The sequence below is a fragment of the Physeter macrocephalus genome, chromosome 13 (assembly GCF_002837175.3).
Source record: "Physeter macrocephalus isolate SW-GA chromosome 13, ASM283717v5, whole genome shotgun sequence".
In the NCBI taxonomy this organism is placed as follows: Eukaryota; Metazoa; Chordata; class Mammalia; order Artiodactyla; family Physeteridae; genus Physeter; species Physeter macrocephalus.
In genome coordinates this window covers 9,628,497-9,649,981 of record NC_041226.1, presented here as the reverse complement: position 1 = coordinate 9,649,981, position 21,485 = coordinate 9,628,497, and the positions used below count along the sequence as shown (strand labels likewise).

At 34.3% G+C, this 21,485-nt stretch overlaps 1 protein-coding gene across 9 annotated transcripts in view; it reads right to left on the bottom strand.

Annotated features, from left to right (window-relative positions):
* Positions 1-21,485, bottom strand: part of PDS5B (PDS5 cohesin associated factor B) — a 228,564-nt gene that overhangs the window by 79,947 nt on the left and 127,132 nt on the right. For all 9 annotated transcript variants that reach the window (XM_007105442.3, XM_055089325.1, XM_055089326.1 and 6 more), the window contains 6 exons: positions 20,815-20,930; positions 17,659-17,753; positions 12,862-13,007; positions 9,787-9,938; positions 8,424-8,537; positions 2,581-2,662 (listed from right to left, as the gene is read on the bottom strand). In XM_007105442.3, the coding sequence (XP_007105504.2) occupies positions 2,581-2,662; positions 8,424-8,537; positions 9,787-9,938; positions 12,862-13,007; positions 17,659-17,753; positions 20,815-20,930 (705 nt within the window). The remainder of the gene's footprint in view (positions 1-2,580; positions 2,663-8,423; positions 8,538-9,786; positions 9,939-12,861; positions 13,008-17,658; positions 17,754-20,814; positions 20,931-21,485) is intronic.

The following is a 21,485-nucleotide window of genomic DNA, read 5'->3' as shown; positions in this document are numbered from 1 at the left end:
GTTTTCACATTTTTAGCCTATCTCAAACAAAAAGTTGACAATTAAGTATATAATTCTGATTGAACTGAGGTATTCCTAAAATTGTTAAGCCTGAGGATTATAAGGCATAGTCATGAAGCCACTGGGAAGACATGGGATGAAGACAATGAAGATGCCACTGACAGGTACAAAAGTTTTCCAAGAGTGCTAGTTATTTGTTGCATCAGGATAGTATTTCAGTGAATGAATGTGTTCATCACATTGTGCTGCATGTAATACACTCTGTAAAGTCACATGTATAAAAGATGTTTCTAAGAATACTAGTTATTCATTCCATCAGGTTAGTGTTATTAAAAAAAATGTCACTGAGCAACTCTGCATAAAATACTGAACTAGAAAAACATTGGGGTGAAAGCAACAAATCAAAAAATAAACATATAAACAAACCGTCCCTATTGAGAAGCAGCTTTCTAAAAGGAAGTAGAGACAAAGAATAATAGAATAGCGTACAAGAGCTAATTCCCAAATATCTGGAACTTAATAGATCTGACTAGAACCATAAGATTTCTATTGTTGTTCAATTTGAGGGGAAAGAGGTGGTGCTGGCCTTACTAGAAGTTGATCCACGTGAAAAAGAAACATCACCAACAAAGTACAATACTGCAAATTACAGTCACTTTGAGTGACACTGAGCAAATCAATTTAGTTACATGAAGTGGAAGGGCTACATTACTAAGAAAGAATAAAAACTATCTTAATCAGAAGGAATAATGAGGAAGCCAATGAAACATGTACTGATTATTACATCTAAGAGTCTTCCTGGTAAAATAGTCAGAATTATAAACAGCCAAAAGTTAAACACAGCTTTGTTTTTTTTCTAACTTTATAATATCTACTACAATTCTCAGTATAAAGTGAATATTAAGTAATAAGAGACTATTAATTCTCCTTTCACTAGAATTCCACTTTAGAGTACTATCCTCTTCCATTCTGTTTCTTCTTCATCCCCACCACACATGAATGAGAATTCCCTCTTTGATTTGGATAACTTGTTAATTATTTTAAGATAATTTAAAGGAAAATACCACAAAGTGGAAGGGAATAAAAACATTGTAATTGAATTGAGATTGTATTTTATTTCACATAGACTGAACAGGAATGTCACGAGACCCTTCCAAGTTTTTATGAACAGGCAAAGGGAAGAAGCCCCCCACTAAATAAAATTTAAAGGGACAGTGAGAGTCAAAAACAAAGTTATTTTTGGTTACTGTCTCATACATCACACTGTTCAACATATGATCTACACACTTATGCTATTCGGCTGCTAATGACTTCAATAATGCCTAAAATCAGGAATAATTTTAAACACAGGCAAATAAGAACATCTCACATTCTTGCAACTTTACCTAGAGGAAGTAAATTAACAAGTCTCTAGGTGGCAAAAAAGGGCACTTTATCCAGAGCTTATTACCTGAAACACACCAACACTGCATTATAACATTGACTAACACACGTTTATTTGGCTGAAACACACTAACTTAACTGGGATTTTCCAATTTTCCTCTTTCGCACAGAAAGTACTGAAATAGCAGAAGCTCTAAAATTAGTTTTAAGTCACTGACTATAAGGAAAACCTTTTTCTAGCAGGTTCAATATACTCAGGAATCACAGAAGGTTAAATTATGTTCAATAAACCATAAACAAAGAGGTCATTGTTAGTTTATAAAACAAAAATACTACTCAGTTGTAAGCTTCAATCAGGCAAACAAGTGGTATGAAATGCCTTACTACTAGTGATTTAGAGGTTAAGAAAAAAGTGAGGTCACTATAAACCACTCAAACAACTACTGTTAGCTCACTGATTTTTAGGGCAAACGGCAAGATTTACAGCTAGGAAAACTGGAAATTTTCTCCCCTTAGATGAAACAACTCCATTCTGTTGACCTCTGTCCTATGAACATGAGGTGTATGTTGGGGGGGAAGGGGGGGGGTCCGCTGTGCACTGAAAAAGAAACAAAAAGTAACACTACACTGTTTTCCCTGGATGCAATTTAAAATGACCAGGCACGCTGATTTTTAGATGAATTATATTTTTTACAGGCCTACATACAACATTCTCAAACAACATCAACTGGATGAATAACCACCATTAAATTATAATTATGAAGACCAGGTTAACACATTAAAATTACCGTAATATTAATTGTAAGTAAAAATATCATGATACTAAACTATAATTACATGATATTAAAACTTTCTATAACCACAAGACCATATAAAGATGATGGGAGCATTTTAGTGTAGCAACATTAAGTGTAATTTTACTCTGTTTTCTATGCTTTCAATAATGCTGAGTTATTGTTTGGGTTTTACTTTTTTAATTTTAAAGCTACCAAAAAAGGCTTCGTTCTGTGTACACAGAAGCACATTCTCCTTCCTGTTGGGTATCACCTTTTGCAGATACAGTAAATTTAAATTTTTCTAAGCAATAAGTTTCTTAAAAATTTCAGTGTTCTAAGTTAGAGATCATAGGTTCTAGAGTCAGAAGTGTTCCACTCAAAAATACTTGTTCAACACAGAGCAAAAATGGTGATAACTTACTTTGGGTTGCTTAATTAAGTCAAGCAAATCCTTTACTTGATGTCGGAGCAGATTTTGACATTTCCACATTTCATTCAGTGCTCTGAAAAACACATACATAAATTTAAATAACAAAACAGGATAAACATCCTTCCAGAATATCCCAACCATGTTAATTTTTTCTAAAAGTTCAAATTACAAATGGAGATGACAGAGAAGGGTAAAATTTACAGGACTAAGCAACTGATGATACATGAAGAGAAAGAGAGAAGTCAAATATAAGAGATAATAACATTTGAGGAGATAGCTATATCAAAAGAAAGGGATTAGTGGTGGTTGTTTTTTCTTTTGTATAAAAATAGTGAAAATCTATCATTAACTGGAACATGTTTGTAGGCAAGGGCATAGCAGTGAACTGCAGAGATTACAAACTTAATAAATAAAGCAATATTTAATGGAGTAAGGTCTTGTATTCAATAGTAGGCCGGATGAAAACGAATAGAAGACACAAACGGAAAAGAAGTGAGCCTTGAGAGAATGGAGATACTTTTTCCTGAAACAAAAATATTATAATTTTACATAATATATATTATATACTTTTATTTATAGGTAATATTTATAAATTACATTATATGTATATGTGAACATTCGTTTTATATGGCAAAAATTTTGATATCACCATAACACTTTTATTGTTCTCAGGCAGAAATTTAAATCTAAAAATATTATATAGGTACTCAAGAAAATATACATAAATCATAGACAGCAGTTAATGTTATTTAAATATTAAGTTACAGAATATCAGAACCACTCATATTTAAAATTTTAAAAAGGCAATTTTCCAAAACCAAATAATACTTCTCATTGCTTTCAATTATCTGTACTTCTACTAACCTCCATTATCACACATATGAAGCACTGCCATAAAAGAGTAATATGCCATATTTTCAAAAGTGATGGTTATTACAAGTAAGTTATTTCAAATATTATATGTAAAATTTAAGGTTTATTTGAAACATTTCTTTTGGATAATATAAAGTGTTTCTTGGAGTTCCATTTTAGGCTATGATAATATAGGAAAATATTAAAGTTTTTTGATTGATTTTTTTTTTCTCCCAACACGCTCAGCTTTCCTTTTTTTTCTGATTTTCATTTATTTTGCATACTGCGTAGGATTATTTTGTGTGTTGATACGAGCAAGAGCTGGGTTTTATTACATAAATTTATTTTTATTTATTTATTTTTTGTGTGTGTGTACGCGGACCTCTCACTGTTGTGGCCTCTCCCGTTGTGGAGCACAGGCTCCGGACATGCAGGCTCAGCAGCCGTGGCTCACAGGCCTAGCCGCTCCGCGGCACATGGGATCTTCCCGGACCGCGGCACGAACCCGTGTCCCCTGCATCAGCGGTGGACTCTCAACCGCTGCGCCACCAGGGAAGCCCGCAAAGGTATTTTTAAAACATACTGCTGAGGAGGGTCAAAATATTTTTCTTTTGTCTATCAAAAGTGTGTATATGCTTCTATATAGAAGCATATAAAAACACACTTTTTCTTTTGATATTCCAGCTCTGTCACTAAATAAACGTGAAAAATCTGGTTAGAACCTGGATACTCTTACATTTGTTAAGTGATGTTTTAAGTAGACAACTAGTTCCCTCACTATGGCTTCTCCTTGTTTGCACCAACATACCACAAGTTTGCGTCAGTTCAAAGAAAAAGACGACTACCATTGGGCTGCAGTCAGAAACCTGTCCAAATGTTGAAGAGAACCTCTCCTCCAACCTTCTGCTCCCAATTGGCAAATTACCCATCAGACTCCACAGTTCAAAACTGTCTAGATGAGAACCTGATCAATGAAAGAGAAGAACACAACCAGGACACCTGATACTACCACTTACTCTTGTCACTGACAGTTGTTCTGAGGAACTTGGGGGAGGTGGAAATACACACCATGATCAGACAGTACCCAAGCTTGCCTCTATTCTCCTTTCCCGTAATCAATATACTTATAGTTAACCTAGGGACTTACCCAAAAGTGGGTACACATCAAAAAGTCTAAAATATAAGAAGTGGGCTTCCCTGGTGGCACAGTGGTTGAGAGTCCGCCTGCCGATGCAGGGGACGCCGGTTCGTGCCCCGGTCCTGTAAGATCCCACATGCCGCGAAGCGGCTGGGCTTGTGAGCCACGGCCGCTGAGCCTGCACGTCCGGAGCCTGTGCTCCGCAACGGGAGAGGCCACAACAGTGAGAGGCCCACGTACCGCAAAAAAAAAAAAAAATAAATTAAATAAATAAATAAAATAAAATAAAATATAGGAAGTATTTTGTCTTCCCCAAAAGAACACAGATATAGAATAAAATATATGGCTCTTTCAGTAAATAAGAAAAATCCTTACCAAACAAGTTCTTAGCAGGAACCTGCCTGCCAAGCAGCTATTTTAAAATACTTTTCAAACTAATTAAAGGCCACAAAACTTCAAATGACTTTCTGGGCTAGAATGGTAATGTAAATGAATGAAGTAGAACAGGTGTTGTAATACAGAGTATTATATACAGAGGACTGTGGTGAAATTAGAAACATTAAGTAAAACATCAATATTATTAGTATTCAGGACAATGAAAAAAATGAGAAAAAATTTGATACCCAAAAGATTGGCAAAAAATAAGATGCCTGATAATGTTTTGGAGGATGCAGGAACTTACAAACCACTGTTAAGAGTATAAATTAGTATAATCATATTGGGAAATAATTTGACTAGTTTATAATACTGAAAACGTGCATTCTCAGCAATTCCACTCATAGCAGTTTATAATACTGAAAAGGTGCATTCTCAGCAATTCCACTCATAGCTGTATACCAGTGATCCTAAACCCTGGTTGCCCATTACAATCTCCAAAAACGCCTTCCTAAAAACCCCAATGCCCATACTATACTCCAGACAAATTAAATGACAATTTCTGAGGATGAGATTCATGTATCAGTATTTTTTAAACCTCTCCATGTGATCCCAATATGCAGCCAAATTTGAGAACCATTCATAACCATACCTTAGAGAAATCCTTACATGTGTATACTAAGTAGAAAAATGTTCACAGTAGTACTATTTGTATTATTAAAAAAATGGAAACACACAAATGTCCATTTTTTCCATTGACTCAGATTTGCACTGCCAAGATGATGGAATAAAACTGTGGTTTAATGACAAAGTAATTCAGTACCACAGTGAAAATGAATGACCCACAAGCTATATATAGAGTAGATGAAGCTTAGGAACATAATAGAGTGGCGTGAAAAAACAAGTCACAGAAGACTATACCCACAATTATTCCGTTTTCATAAAGTTCAAAAACAAGCAAAAATTTAAAATATATTATTAAGGGATACATACATACATATGATAAAACTTTTTTAAAAGGAAATGAGAAACACAAAATTAAGGCTAGTGGTTTCCTCTGGGAGGAAGATAGGAGGATGAAAGAGAGAACTGTTCACAAGTTGGGTGGTAGATTCATACATAGTTTTATTTTATTACTATGCTTCAAAACTCGTGATTTGTGTGCATTAACTACTTCATGATAATAAGTGTAAAGACTTTTGGAGAAAATAATCACAGATAAATGTAAAGTTAAAGTGTAAGTAATAAAATGTTAAGAAGCATTAGGTGTATAGTTGGTCACTTAATTCCAAAAAGTTGATTAAAATTAAAAATAATTTTTAAAACATTATATATATATATATATATATCAAGTATTTTAACTTAAAAGAGATAAATACTCATTCACTCACCAACCATTTCTGTAGAATCAATTGATCCACAGATTGGAAATTACTTTCAACTTTTCCATGACATTATTTTCCAGTATATATCCTATGTCACCATTTTTTCTTTTTAATTCAATCAGATGGACTTGTCATTTAAGTGATGAATGATATCTGATAAAAATATTTAGTTTTGAAACTGCTATTTATGTTTTGTATATTCTATTTTCAATTATTTTTTATTTTCTTTTCCACTTCTGGTATTAAAGTTTTCATTAATTTTTTGCTCCTACGGGTTTAGAAGTTATACATTCGAATTCTATTTTTTTAGGGGTGACTCAAAGTTTTAATATGCACACTTGATTCATGGTCTAATTAATCAACATGTCTGTCCTCACTCTTATATGACAAAAGAACATTAGAACACTTTACCTGCCATCTTAACATGTTGTTATCTGACAGGGTCCACCCAGGCATGGGGCGGGGTATCCCAGGGACTCTCAAGAGAGTTCACATATCATTGCAGTGGTGTACACTGGCAAAATATCAGCCTAGATGATAACCTACGTTTTAATCCAGACCCCAACTCCTTGTAAAGAAAACTTTATCGTATTCCTTCCTTCTGGATTCAATTTCCTTTTTTATTCTTTAGTAATTTTTTCAAGTAGGATTTATGAGTGGTGAACTCCCATTTTTTGCTTGAAAGTGTCTTTAATTCATCTTTACTCCTGAATGACAGGTGAACTGAATCAAGGCGTCCAGAATGGGTGTGATTTAAATAGGTTATTTCAAATGGGATATATACATATCCTATCTCATCCATTCTAAGAGGCCATCAACTGCACCATGAAGAAAAGGATACATTCCAATTCCACAGATGCTAGCATATGAAAATTGTATGCTTTGCAATTAATTATAGTGGTAACATATTTTACTATATGCAGTGGAAAAAGAATGAGCTTTGGAACCAGGAAGAACTGAGTTCAAATTCTGGCTTTGTCTTTTATTACTTGTGTAATTTTGTGCAAGTTCATTGATCTCTGTGGGATTCAGCTCATCATGTGTAAAACAGAAAAGAAAAATCATTTATACTGGGAGTTGCCAAGCTTTTTCTATAAAAGGCCAGAAAGTAAATATTATAAGCTTTGTGGGTCATAAGGTCCCTGTTGAAACTACTCAACTCTGCCAATTGTAGCAGAAAAGCAGCCACAATTAACACATATTCCTGTGCCTGAAGTACAGTGGATATCAAGAAATGTACATTTCTCCCCCACAACCCTTTTTCTCAACATTCCTACGAAAGTTATAAATAGCATATATAATAATTTCCATGTGGGAAGTGCAGTTAAAAGTCCCATTAAGCTGTGGTAGGAATGAAAATTATATACAGCTCCTTAGACTTCTAATTTCTGAATATTTAATCCCCATTAGCTGGGGATTAAGTTACACATTCACTGGAATACTAATGATCTAAACTTTCTGAAACCTAGAGCATATCCATCTCTAGGCCTCAATTTCCTAAGCCTCAGTACGATTCAATCAGCAATGCCTCTCCCATGTCCAAAATGACAATTCCCTACAAAGCCATACAAAAGCACTTTTTGAATGAAACATGGTCATAAAAATGTATTTGTGCTTACCTTTATATCAAACTATAACACCATGTTGAGGCTATGCAGCACAAAAATATGTATCCTACTGCCCTACACTATAATTCAAATCAGTATCAGGTGAAAATAAGAAAGTACTAATTTCACAATATGGACCTTTATATGCCTTAAGGAATACAAACAAAAACAAAAGGTACATCAGCATTTCTTGAGACAACAATATGAAAATCTTGAGGGAGAAAAACTAAATCCTAAAAGATTCCATGTCAATCAGGTCTGTTTTTTAATTAGTTACAAAAATCCTTGTTAATCTCATGTTAATAGCAGTACTTTCTGAAAAAATTTCCTATACAAGTATTTTATTGTGTCCGACCATTTAAACAATGTTTGCATTACATAAACTGTTGACATTTTAAAATACAGTTGTTTTCTTTTCCATAAAATCCAACATACTGCAAAAGATGGAAAGAACAGAGTTTAACATTTGAAACATACTTCACAGCATTTAAATCCAGTGTGGCATACAAATAATATAAGCATTTCATCCGTTCTGTAGTTTCCAAATTGTGGGGGACCATGTATTGAGCAAAGATCCGTTCAACAAGCAATCTACGAAAAAACATAAAGTACTGTATTAATTTCTTTAAATGTAGGTATTAAATATGTATGTAAATTTCCAAAACACATAAAGAACACATATAAAAGAGCTTCTTCTTTCTGAGTAGAGATGAGATTTCCAAATCAAAGATTTCTTTCTATAAGAAGAGCCAAAGAAAAAATTTTAGCTGGATGTACTGGAAACAGTCCTATACCTAACTAAGATTAACTACTTCTGCATGACCTTGGGCAAGTTATATACCAGGGACTCAATTTCATTGGCTAAACAATAAAGGGTTAAAAAACTACACCAGAACCTTCCAAGTGACAAATTCTAATAATCTATAAGTTAACCATAAAGAAATGTTTAAGGTTCTTTACTATTCGTAGTGATCATCATGAAAAGAGACCTAGATAAAAGTAAAAAAAGAAAAAAAGAAAAGGAAAGAAAAATTAAATGGTGGGGGATGGGCTATGAAACCATAACACAAATCTCTGTGCACTGATGCCACACACTCAAAAAGCTTAAAAACGTCAATTTTCTAAAAATAATAACTATAAAGTCTCTTAGATAATATCAACCTAAGATACTCCATTTCTACTTCCCATACCTCTTAAAATTGTAAGATGTCCTACTGGTTCTTAATTTTCTCATTCTCACCTGTTAATAAGCAAGATCATTTGGACCCCACTAAAAATTCATCAAATCAATGCAGACTGCAAGCAGAATTTACAGTTCTACTAACTACTAAATCACTAGGTTCCATATAAGATCTAACCTTACACACGGGAATAGAAAAATACAAAGATTATATTCAGATAATGTGTTTTTATATAAATTTATAAACTATTTTTATCCTTGAGTAGGAATTGTTTTTATTTAAAATGTCTAAATCCAAAGGGTGTATATGTATTTTAATTTTATTTGAAAAAATGAATGTGAATCCTTATAACACAATTACCTATGAAACAAAATTTAAATCATAATTACACACACTCCTACTTTCAAATATTACTGTGTTAAAACATAGTATACGAAAATGACCATAAAAGACGTATCCATTCCTAAAGTTATATGTACATTACTACTTCATTTATGGCTTTGGTGGGAAAGCAACTAGTCACTCACTACCTTTAATTTGCAGTAAAAACTGAGGAGGGAGTTTAAAGTTATAAAGAAAATAGCCTAAAACAACAGCTCAACAACAGTTATATAATACCAAAAGCACCAAACATTTTACATGTGGTGTCTTTAACTTACCTATCATCAATACTATTTTGATAATATATATGTAGCAATTTGTCTTTGATCCATGAAATCTGTTTTGCAGCATCTTTCCCAGCTGCTGATTGTAAAGCATATTTCTTATAGATCTGGGCAAGTCCCATCATGGCTTCTTTGCGCACTCTCCACTTAAAAAAAAAAAAAAATTTTTTTTCTTGTAATTTAAAAATGCCTCCATTATATTAATTCAGTAAAGTCTAGATTCCCAGTTTTTCTATTTGCTTTACACCATTTATTTTCATCACACCTCTGTTCCTGGATGTCAATCTGTAATGACTGTACGAAAACACACAGCTAGCATTGTAATATATCTACTATGTCAAGCACAGACATCTATTAACATGTATAAAGCATTTTAATGCTTTGATATCTTATACCCATTACCAATCCTTAAAAAACAAAAATCAATCACAATCTACATAATGTCACTTAGAATGAGTGAGGGAACGCATGCTACCAAATTGTAAAAGGCAAAGACAGTTAAGTGGATAAACTGTGAGCTATTCCTTATAGATTTTTTTTCCAAATTATGGTCTATATTAAGCATACCTGTATTAAAGGTATACATGACAATGGCTTTATCAGAGGCTGAATGCAAAGACCCATCAGTGGTTCATTTTGTATATCTGGCAAAGACATTCAGGTATAAATGTATTCAACTATTTTCTAAAATAAATACATATCTGTTATAGTATACCTAACATTAATTATCTTGGTATGAGTTTAATCTTAAATTTTACATAAACACAGCACTATAATCAGTAGGATGTAAGTAATATTTAGAACTTAACGAATCTAAATAGATTTTTTTTTTTTTTTTTTTTTTTGTGGTATGCAGGCCTCCCTCTGTTGCGGCCTCTCCCGTTGCGGAGCACAGGCTCCGGACGCGCAGGCTCAGCGGCCATGGCTCACGGGCCCAGCCACTCCGCGGCATGTGGGATCCTCCCAGACCGGGGCGCGAACCCGGTTCCCCTGCATCGGCAGGCGGACGCGCAACCACTGCGCCACCAAGGAAGCCCTAAGTAGATTATTAATTTTTCCTTTGCAGTCTGTCACTCATAGCAACATTCTTCCCTTGGTTTCGCTTTCAATTAATTACAGTAAATAAGAGTCCTTATTTCATCCATCCACTGCATACATATTGAAATAAAAGACTTCAAAAGCTTTACTCATAAAATAAGAATTCAATATGTTTGTAAAAACTTTATCTCCAATTCCCTATCTTACCTCTAATTCCCGAAAGTGCTACTTTAGGGAGAATTTAAAGATATAGAGCATATTCTAATACTGCCAGTAACATAAATATATTTAATTATTTTTTGGTACTCAATTAATATTTATATGAATGAACCAAGCAGTCCTATGATGAACACAACATGATGATCAAAAACATACATGAGGGCTTCCCTGGTGGCGCTGTGGTTGGGAGTCCGCCTGCCGATGCAGGGGACGCGGGTTCATGCCCCGGTCCGGGAGGATCCCACATGCCGCGGAGCGGCTGGGCCCGTGGGCCATGGCCGCTGGGCCTGCGCGTCCGGAGCCTGCGCTCCGCAACGGGAGAGGCCGCAGCAGTGAGAGGCCCGCGTACCACAAAAAAAAAAAAAAAAAAAAAAAATACATGAATTATGATCCCAATAATACACAAATACTTAGCTTAAATTCTAAAATTCTAAGTGTAACTATGAAAAAGTTTACTTGAACACTTAGAAGGCTGTTATCCTACCATGATGCAAACCTCCTTTTCCTTCTTTATAGCTTTTGGCCTTTTCATTGTTTAATACCCTACTGAAATATTCAATAACAACAAGTCTAAATTTATCAAGTAAAATAAGTTACTCTCAATACCTATAGATTTGGAGGGAAAACCATGCAATTCCTGTCCATGTATTCTCCATCCACAACCCACATGATCAAAGAGAGAATTAAATGATGGAGATAGCACAATCGACCATACAAGTGACTTTCAAAATGTTGTGAAGTTTTTACCTAGTTAGAGCTATTCATATCTACCAAGAGGCCTCCCACTTTCTTTGCTTATTAACCCCTAAATATACCAAAGATTTTCATCCTTCACCAAAATTACTCTTAAATCTAAGCCTGTAAAATCCATGCCATCAAGGAAAGGCAATGGGGAGGAGGGGAGAATAAATATTCACTGAAACACTTACTGAGTGCCTAATACATTCCAGGCAACATGGAATACAAGTGTAAGACAGAGTGCCCTCTTCAGAAGCCACTACCTAAAGAGTGGAGCTGCTCAGTGCTCTAGAAGGAAGGTTTGGGGTCATGGGAGATAGGCTCGAAGCATGCTGCTCTGCTGGGGTTAGCTTTGCCATGTTGAAAACATTTTGGGGACTTCCCTGGTGGCGCAGTGGTTAAGAATCCGCCTACCAATACAGGGGACACAGGTTCGATCCCTGGTCCGGGAAGATTCCACATGCACTGAGCAACTGAGCCCGTGTGCCACAACTACTGAAGCCCACGCTCCTGGAGTCCGTGCTCCACAACAAGAGAAGCTGCTGCAATGAGAAGCCTGCACACCACAACAAAGAGTAGCCCCCACTCGCCACAACTAGAGAAAGCCTGCATGTAGCAACAAAGACCCAACGCAGCCATAAACAAATAAATTAATTAATTAAAAGAAAAAAGAAAACATCTTGTATTTTCTATTCCATAGAAATTATAATACAATCAGCTAGAGGACTATGAACTGATACCCATATGAAAGGAAAAAGAGAAAAGAGAAGTTGTGTTCAGAGGCCTTTTCAAAAATCACTTACTAAAATTAGTGTACAGGTTAAATATCTGATTACTCTACCATTTAGAGCCGGCCCATTTTGAGGATGAGAACAAATAGTCCTAATAAAGAAAAACTAATAAAATTTAATGTAACAAAAAGTAAAATCTTCTCATAAACATTATTTTAGATATTAAAATGCCTCCCCCCAAAAAGGGCTAATTACATTTAAATCTCAATATTTTCAAATGAAATACTATTAAACTTCAAGTTTTCAAAATGCAAACCTACTAATAATTATTAACCCTACTTACCCGTTTGTCTAATGTTCTCTCTCTCACAAAATTAAGTAAGTGATCATTGACCAGAAGAATATCCTTTTTAGCAGCTGTAACTATAGACACAATAACATCATGTCTAATAGCTTCCTCAGGGTCATGTGACCTCACTTTAAGATACTCTGAAAGATAAAATTTTATTTGATTAAAATGAAACTTTGACAACTAAAATGTTTTAAAAGATTGCATAAGATCTTTGAAAGTAAACCAAAACAAAACCTAAGGAGAAGGTTCAATATTTCAAAAACATTAGGAGTAGGTAAGAGAGAAAGGGAGAAAGAGAAGGAAGAAGGAAAGAAGGTCAGTCCTTCAGGCAAAATACAGTAGTTTACATGCAACTGAGTAATAAATCCCCTCCCCATTTGTGGAACAGGGTAGTTAACTAAGGAGTTCCTAAACTCATTAATTCAACAAACCATATAAATGAACCAAGAAGTATATCAATGTTAAATATTTCACTTTTGTTTTTTAAATGGTTAAAATATTCAAGTCAAGAGGTTCTAATCGGAAAAGGCTAGAGAATTCAAGTTTCTATCCCTTAACTAGGTAAACCCTTAGTGAGGTTATTGAAAGAGTAAAATTAAGGTAATGTTAAGGTAATGGCAGCCAAGAAACAGGATTACAGGAAAGACCATAAGGCAATTCTGTTTAACTGAACTAAAAGGAAGGCCAAAGGGAAGACAGAAGAAATGAAACATTTAACAATTACAAGTGACTAGAGGAGAATCTTAAAGTCAAAGACATGGAAGTTCAGATCTGGCACTGAGAAAGCTGAAAGAAAAAATTAACAATCTTCAGTAATGATATATTAATGGTTTAAAGAAGAGGGCCACAAGTGAACATAAATTATTATTCAGCTTTTTAATTACATGACCAGTAAGATAAAATTTCGCTGTTTGGATCTAGAGTAACATACATAGCCATGTCTATAAACAACAAACAGAGCTTATGATTGTGAATGGATTTACTTCTCAATAAATTAACAGTTAACAATATAATGCAAAAGCTCATAAAATCAATGCCCAGGTCCTAAGCCCCTCCACCGTGAGCACTCTCTACTAACAGGAACTATTTCAAAAAGTGTTTAAGACAATATGTCGCTAAAAAACGTCTGAAGAAATGGAACTATTATTTTATGTATCACAGAAAAGAAGGTTATTTTTAGTATTGATTTCAAATGCCCCATGCTAAATATATCTCAAATTCATTTACCCATCAAGATAAAGACAGGAGTTTTATCTTTCGCTGTACTTGTTTCAAATGCAACACGTATTATTATTTCAGGTGCCACTACAAAATGGAAAAACCAATGACACATCATCAATTTTCAGATGCATCCTCATTTCACTAAAACAAATCATTCATATTAAACAGGTATACACAAGAGCTATTAACTTATAGATATTAACTGTGCAGAGGAAGAGAAAACAGGACAAAGAAGAAATTCTCAACAGTTAGCATGATGCAGCATCTAACAATACTCTTCCCAATATGGCTACGTCCCTCAAAACTTGGCTGAAGGCACAGGATGAAGCTCACAAACACACTATGGAGAAAAGAAGATAAATGTTATGTTTTTAACATATTTATTTCAGCTCACTCCTGAAACCCTAAGAAAATGTCTTTTAAAAGGGACAAGTAACAAGAGAAGAGATCACAGCAGAAGAGATTTCTCACCAATATTTTGGTGGATGGATGACTGGTAAATGCCCAGGGACAAAGGAGAAGGATGAAATCTAAAAGGGAAAGAAAAGCCATAGACGAGCTCATTTCCAGGGTAGAAGAACCGTGAAATTCAAGGCACCAAGCAATGAGAAAGGCAGAGCTGAAGACAGCAGCTGAAAACATGGAGTGGAGTGGTTGAAAATCTGCATTAATAGTTAGACCCCTAGATTTTTCAAATCTGTCTTTTAGCCAACTCTAAAAATTAAAATGTGCCAGGAGGCTAGAGACTAGGAAATACATAACAAGATAAACGTTTCATAAGAAATGAAACTGTACACTATCCTTTGATAAAGCAAAACATTCAAAACAATGATAAGGACTAAAAAGGTTATTGGTGAAATTATTCACATCTAAAGTATATTTCAGACAGCTATAAAAAAACAAAATATCTATTATTTAGCCAAGAGTAAACAATGCATTGAAGTTCTGACTATGGAAAAAATACCTTAAAAAGATACAGACTATGTACAGAACTACTACAAATCAACAAGAAAAAAAAAAAAAAAAAAGAACAAGCCAATTAAAAAAGGATGGGTTTAAAATTTAAACAGATACTTCATAAAAGAACATATGTATCAATATGCACATACAAAGATGGCTAATCTCATTAGTCATCAGGATAATGCAAATTAAAATCACAACAAACATCAAGACCTATGAGAATGGCTAAAACCAAAAAGACTGACAATACAAAATGTTGGCAAGGATGCTAAACAACTGCACCCTCAAACGTTTCCGGTGCAAGTGGGAAATAGTACAACTACTATGAAGAACTTGGTCATTTCTTATAAAGTTAAACATACATTTACCCTATGACCAGCAATTTTACTAAGTAGTTCCAAAGAGAAATAAAAACATAAATCCACAGAAACGCTTACACAAGAATACTCACTGTAATCTTAATCATAATCGCCCCAGACCAGAAACAACCCAGATATCCATCAAAAGAAAAAAAATGGATATAAACAAATTATGGTGTATTCATACAATGAAATACTACTCTATAATAAAACATAGGGTAATAATATGGTGTCCCAAAGACACAAGCAATTAAAATTAAACTCCTGGTAGGATACTCTTTTCTGGGGAATCTGAATAGCCAAAGAGAAAGTATCTAAATTAAACAACCCACCCTGATCACCCTACAGTGAAGTTCAGCATCAACAATCCCATCCATATGCTCACGGCTTTCTGAACAGCTTTTAATTTAGTCCTCCCTCTTAATAAAAGCTGACAGCCATGGATTGCCAAGCATTTGAGGAAAGCCTCTAACATGGAAAATACAGACAAAAGCAAATAAAAAGTGGGAAAAACAAGTGGGTGAAACAGACATTTTTAAGAAAAAGAAAACTCCAAAATACTCAGAGAATACTGCACCCATAACACAAGAAAAGGATGCTCCAGAGTAAAAGAAACATCCAGGATAAAAGAGAAGGAGGAAGAGAAAAGGAAGAAACAGACAGACATACACAGACACACCCATGCACGCGTGCATACACACACACACACACACGCTCAGGGTCACACAGAAGAAAACGGAGGAGAAAAGAAGGGAAGGAGAGGAGGAAGGCAAAAGAGAGAGGAAGAACGGATCATCTTAAGATGAATGCTATAAAGCAGAAGCTCACACACAGTGAGCAGTCCAAGTTCAGGTGTCAGTAGGTAGACAGAGGGTTCTCCAAGCAGGATATCTCCCAGAAAAAGCAGTTTAAAATGTACTACAGGGCCTCCCTGGTGGCGCAGTGGTTGAGAGTCTGCCTGCCGATGCAGGGGACACGGGGTCGTGCCCCGGTCCGGAAGGATCCCGCATGCTGCGGAGCGGCTGGGCCCGTGAGCCATGGCCGCTGAGCCTGTGCTCCGCAACGGGAGAGGCCACAACAGTGGGAGGCCCGCGTACCACAAAAAAAAAAAAAAAAAAGTACTACAAGTTGGTAAAATTTTAAAAAGAGTAAATAACTAAATAATAACAAGCAATAATATGAAAGATGGGAAGATAGTGCTCAGAGGTAAACCATTCAAGAGTCCTGGATTGCTCAGAAGGAAGCTGATTAATTTCAGACTTTATTAATCAACTATGCAGTAAAAGCATGAAGGAGAATGTAACTTCCAAGCCCATATGGATGAAAAAGGAAAAATGAGAAGAAAAGTAATCAGTTGAGCAGAAGAGAAGAAAAATAGAAATAAAAGAAGCAAAGAATAGGCATGCAAAATAGAAAACACAAAATAGGATAGTAGGAATAAGTTCGACTATATCAAATTCAAACTATTTCAATAAAATTTTCAAATCACATAAGAATACTATATATAACTTATATACAGATACACATGTGACATAGATAGAAAAACATGAATAGAATGCAGAACAAATTTAATAGAGAGGTTACCCTCCACAGAAGTAGGAATGAGAGGAGTTTGTGAACAGCATTTCAACTGTATCTACAATTTACTTTCTTTTTTTAACCTCCTAAGCTAATACAGCAAAATGCTAACATTTCTGAGGAAGACAGTGGCTGCCGTATTCATCCGTATTCTCTGAACTATTTCATAACTTTAAAAACCTTAACAGAGCAGCAACAGTCAGATACACAGTATTCACATTACTATAAAAATGCAAAGTTCTGAAATACCTCATCAATATACAGATTTCAGAAAAATTACCTCTATTAAGCAAGGTTAAATTAGTTCATAAATTAATTACTCTCACCTAAGTTCTCAAAATATTAAAGACGACTGAAGTCCCATAATCTACTCAAAGTCAAGACCTGTTCAAATCCAAATGCCTGAAATACTTTTAGAATTGTTCTTAAATTAAGAAACCAATACTGTCTCTGATAACGCTACTTTTTATGTAAGTGCTTCTAGCCTATGCAGGTACTAGGAGGTAAAAATTGTAGCTTCACCGTGATGATGAACTGAAACAAGAAGACTTCACCGACAATAATCACAAAAAAACCACCAAAAATAAAAAGGGGTTTTTTCCTGTATATAAAACCATTTTTTTTCAGCAAAGAGCATCTAGGAATATTTGCCATTATGGGTATACAGTACCTGTTAAGTCCTTTGCTAAATCAGGATGGTTCATGAGACAATGGCTAGCAAATTTCACACATTCCAGGCGGATTGGTACATGGATATCATTAAACCTGATGAAATATAAAGTCACAGAGTAATCTTTAAAATAAGAGAGACAGAGAAGTGTTTAAGCTGCACTTAATTTATATTTATTTCTCTAATTAAAAGAAAAAACAATTTATATAGGATAATTCAAAGCAGAACCAGACTATTTTAACAAAGTTTTTGATATACTATATATATATATATATATATATATATATGTAAGAACGCTTTGGAACCTCTATATTAAACTAGGTCAATCTCCTGTGAGAACTATGTACTTTTAAGGAGGATGTTTAAACAGTACACATTTGGCTCAAATACAAGAACTGGAATGACAAAATTTTTCCTATAAATAGTATACTTTCTTTTTTGTTATATATAAATTTATTTATTTTATTTATTATTATTTTTGGCTGCGTTGGGTCTTTGTTGCTGCGCACGGACTTTCTCTAGCTCAGGCGAGCGGGGGCTACTCCTTCATTGTGGCACGCAGGCTTCTCATTGCGGTGCCTTCTCTTGTTGTGGAGCATGGGCTCTAGGCATGCGGGCTTCCGTAACTGTGGCACGCAAGCTCAGTAGTTGTGGCTCGCAGGCTCTAGAGCACAGGCTCAGTAGTTGTGGCGTATGGCTTAGTTTCTCCGCGGCATGTGGGATCTTCCCGGGCCAGGGCTCAAACCTGTGTCCCCTGCATTGGCAGGCGGATTCTTAACCACTGCGCCACCAGGGAAGCCCTATAATTTCAAATATATCTGTTTATGCAAGTATATGTGTATACATAATGCACATATACATTATTAAATCCCACATTGAAAAGAAAGCTTTTCCTCAAATTATTCTTTCTTAAATACAGAACATTCACAAATGTTTGGTAGATCCTGCACTAAACCCTGTATTACTTTATATGACTCTAAAATTGTGCCGAAATTACTCTTATCTATCATAATTATTTCTACTAATATCAAAGCAAATTTTTACATGTATATGTAAATACCTTAGTATGTATCTCTAAAAAGTTAAAACTCTTTGGTTGATAAGTCATTTAAGTATCTTTTACTCTTATATTTTCCGTATCTTTTTCTTTTCCTTTGTAATCTGGTGAAGCAACTGTTTTGTGTGTGTGTGTGTAGTGTTTTTCCACAGTTTAGATTTTGATAATTTTATCATTCTGATGTCAATTAACAGGTTCCCCTCTCTTCTAAATCCTGCACATTAGGAATCAGTTCTAGAGACTTGATCATATTCAGGTTCATTTTTTAGCAAGACTACTTGATAATGGCATTGTGTTCCTCCATCAGGAAGCACATGATATCTAGTTGTCTCTAAACCATTGATGTTCAAAGCCTATATACATAAGTTCATTGTGGACTACAAAGCAGTGGGTTTTTTTTTTAATCTTAACTAACAACAAGAACATTAAAGTGAAGGAAGAATTTTCCATTTGATATTTTCATTAAGTCTTAATTCTCGAAGATCAAAAAGTCTCCAAATCTTGTATCACCTAATACCATAGGAAACAAAATTTAGCATCAAAAAGAAAAAAAGTCTTCTGAAGGAGCAACAAATTACTCATAAAAGATTATTATTAGGAGACAAACTGCTTTATGAAGTACACTCAAAAAAATCTAGTCTATACAATCTAGTCTCTGGTCTCATATAGTTTCCTGAGTGTTCTGAATCCAAGTACTCAATCCCTGTACACTTTAACCTTTCTCAACTAAACATGTACCAAATAACCATTAAAAGACATCTTTATAAAAATACTCTACCTCCCTAAAATTGGTAATAATGTGAAAGTTTTATGTCATTAATAAAAAAAGGAAAAATTACAATGTGATCAAAAAGGTAAAAAATTTAAATTAGAATTCTTCCTCCTAAAATCCTATAAAATAAAGTCTGGCTAATCCCAGTCCTGATTTAAGGATATATTAAATGTCTATATGTAAAACTGTATTTGTTTTAGCACATTAAATAAAATAGATTTTGATTTTAGTTGCACAGTTTAATTAAACAAACTATTTTGCCCTCTTGCTCACTGTATTTAAGGGAAAAAAGTCTAGAAATCAAACTCAAAATGACAATGGGCTAATATTTATTAGTTTAACACACCTTGTTAAATATTATTATTGAGCTACATAAGAGATAAGAAAACAGAGTAAGAATTTAGGGCTTAACATATAAAGACTTATATGATTTGATAAATTAGAAAAACAAGACCAGAAGAGATTATCTTTATAATAATCATTGATAGTTCTGGTAACGAACAAAATGGAAAGAAAAGTAGCGATGACAATGCAAATATTTCAATACAAAGAAAATAGAGTAAGAATCTCAATCCTATTTACTTGTTTATTTACGACTTAATTGCATTATTTGTTAGAAGCATAATTATAAAAGGGGGAAAAAAATCCTCCTCTATCCTCAGGGTCAAAGTAGGTTTCAGCCAGGGCACTTGGAAGTGGTTTTAACATATTCAAGGTCGGGGTATCTTTAGAAAAGTAATAAAATAAACCCCTCTCACAGAAAAAATATAGAAACACATTCAAAACTTTGCAACCGATTTCAGGAGGTTTGTGGATCATTAAAAGCATACAAGAAGCCCAGGTTATCATTTCCTCATTATCATAAGAAATGTAGAAAGGAGGTTAGTAGGAGGAATATACATAATCATTTATTTATTCATTCTATGGATACCCTTTTGTCTTTACAATGTCTCCAAATAATCTAATTAAATATAATATTTTTCTGGAGAGGCTATATCTCACCATGATGTACTTTTGGTTGGAATTAATCACTGCTATGTAATAATACAATTCAAAATAATAATAATAATAATACAATTCAATTTCATGACTATAATACTTTGTGAGATAGTTTTTTAAATGTATCATCTTTTAAAAATTACTGAAGACAAAATAAGAAGGGGAAACTGTAAATATGGCCAATCGCCATCAGCATTCAAGAATTTCAAAATATAAAACCCCTCATTTTTATGATTTCAGAAAACAATCTTAAATGTGGGTGCTGTTTTAAAATAGTAAGTAGATATAAACACATATTACTTTTAAACAGGACACCAAAATCATATACCTGCCCAAGTAACACTGCCAAAGTGGTTTGTTTTGAGAAGCCAACTCTGAATCCTTTGCCCCAAACATTTTTGCCAGTAGTTTAACAACTTGAAGGCGTTCCTCATTATCATTGCTCTAAAACAAAACACAACCACAGCTTTAAAACCTTGAGGTAGATATGCTGAGAATTTTTCCCATGATTTCCCTTAATCTCCAATTCCACAAAAAACCTTTTATGAACTTCAGCTGAAAAATTATACATAAAATGTATAATATATACATAAAATGTATAATATATAAATGTTTAATATATTTTTCATAAAATTAAATGTTACCTTAAACATTCTAATCATCTCAAATTACATTAAAGGAGTACTCTCCTACATGAAAATTCATCCCAAAGTCTGATTAAAATTTAGTGGCCCCTCCTACAATTGAGGCTTGTTTCCATTCAAAATCAAAATCAAAAACTAACTTGCATCAAACCTACTTGGGGCCCTTGAAAAACTATTTGTGGTCTTTAAGAATAGACACTGATAGAGGCCAATCCTACAGTAAACAGAGACTTATGTATGAAGGTACTTGTTAAGCCCTTTGTAGAAATAAATATGCACTAAATCTCCCAACAGGAGAGTCAGTTCATCTGCATACACCAGATTCATAATGGAGTTAAATGACGTGAAGCCTTAC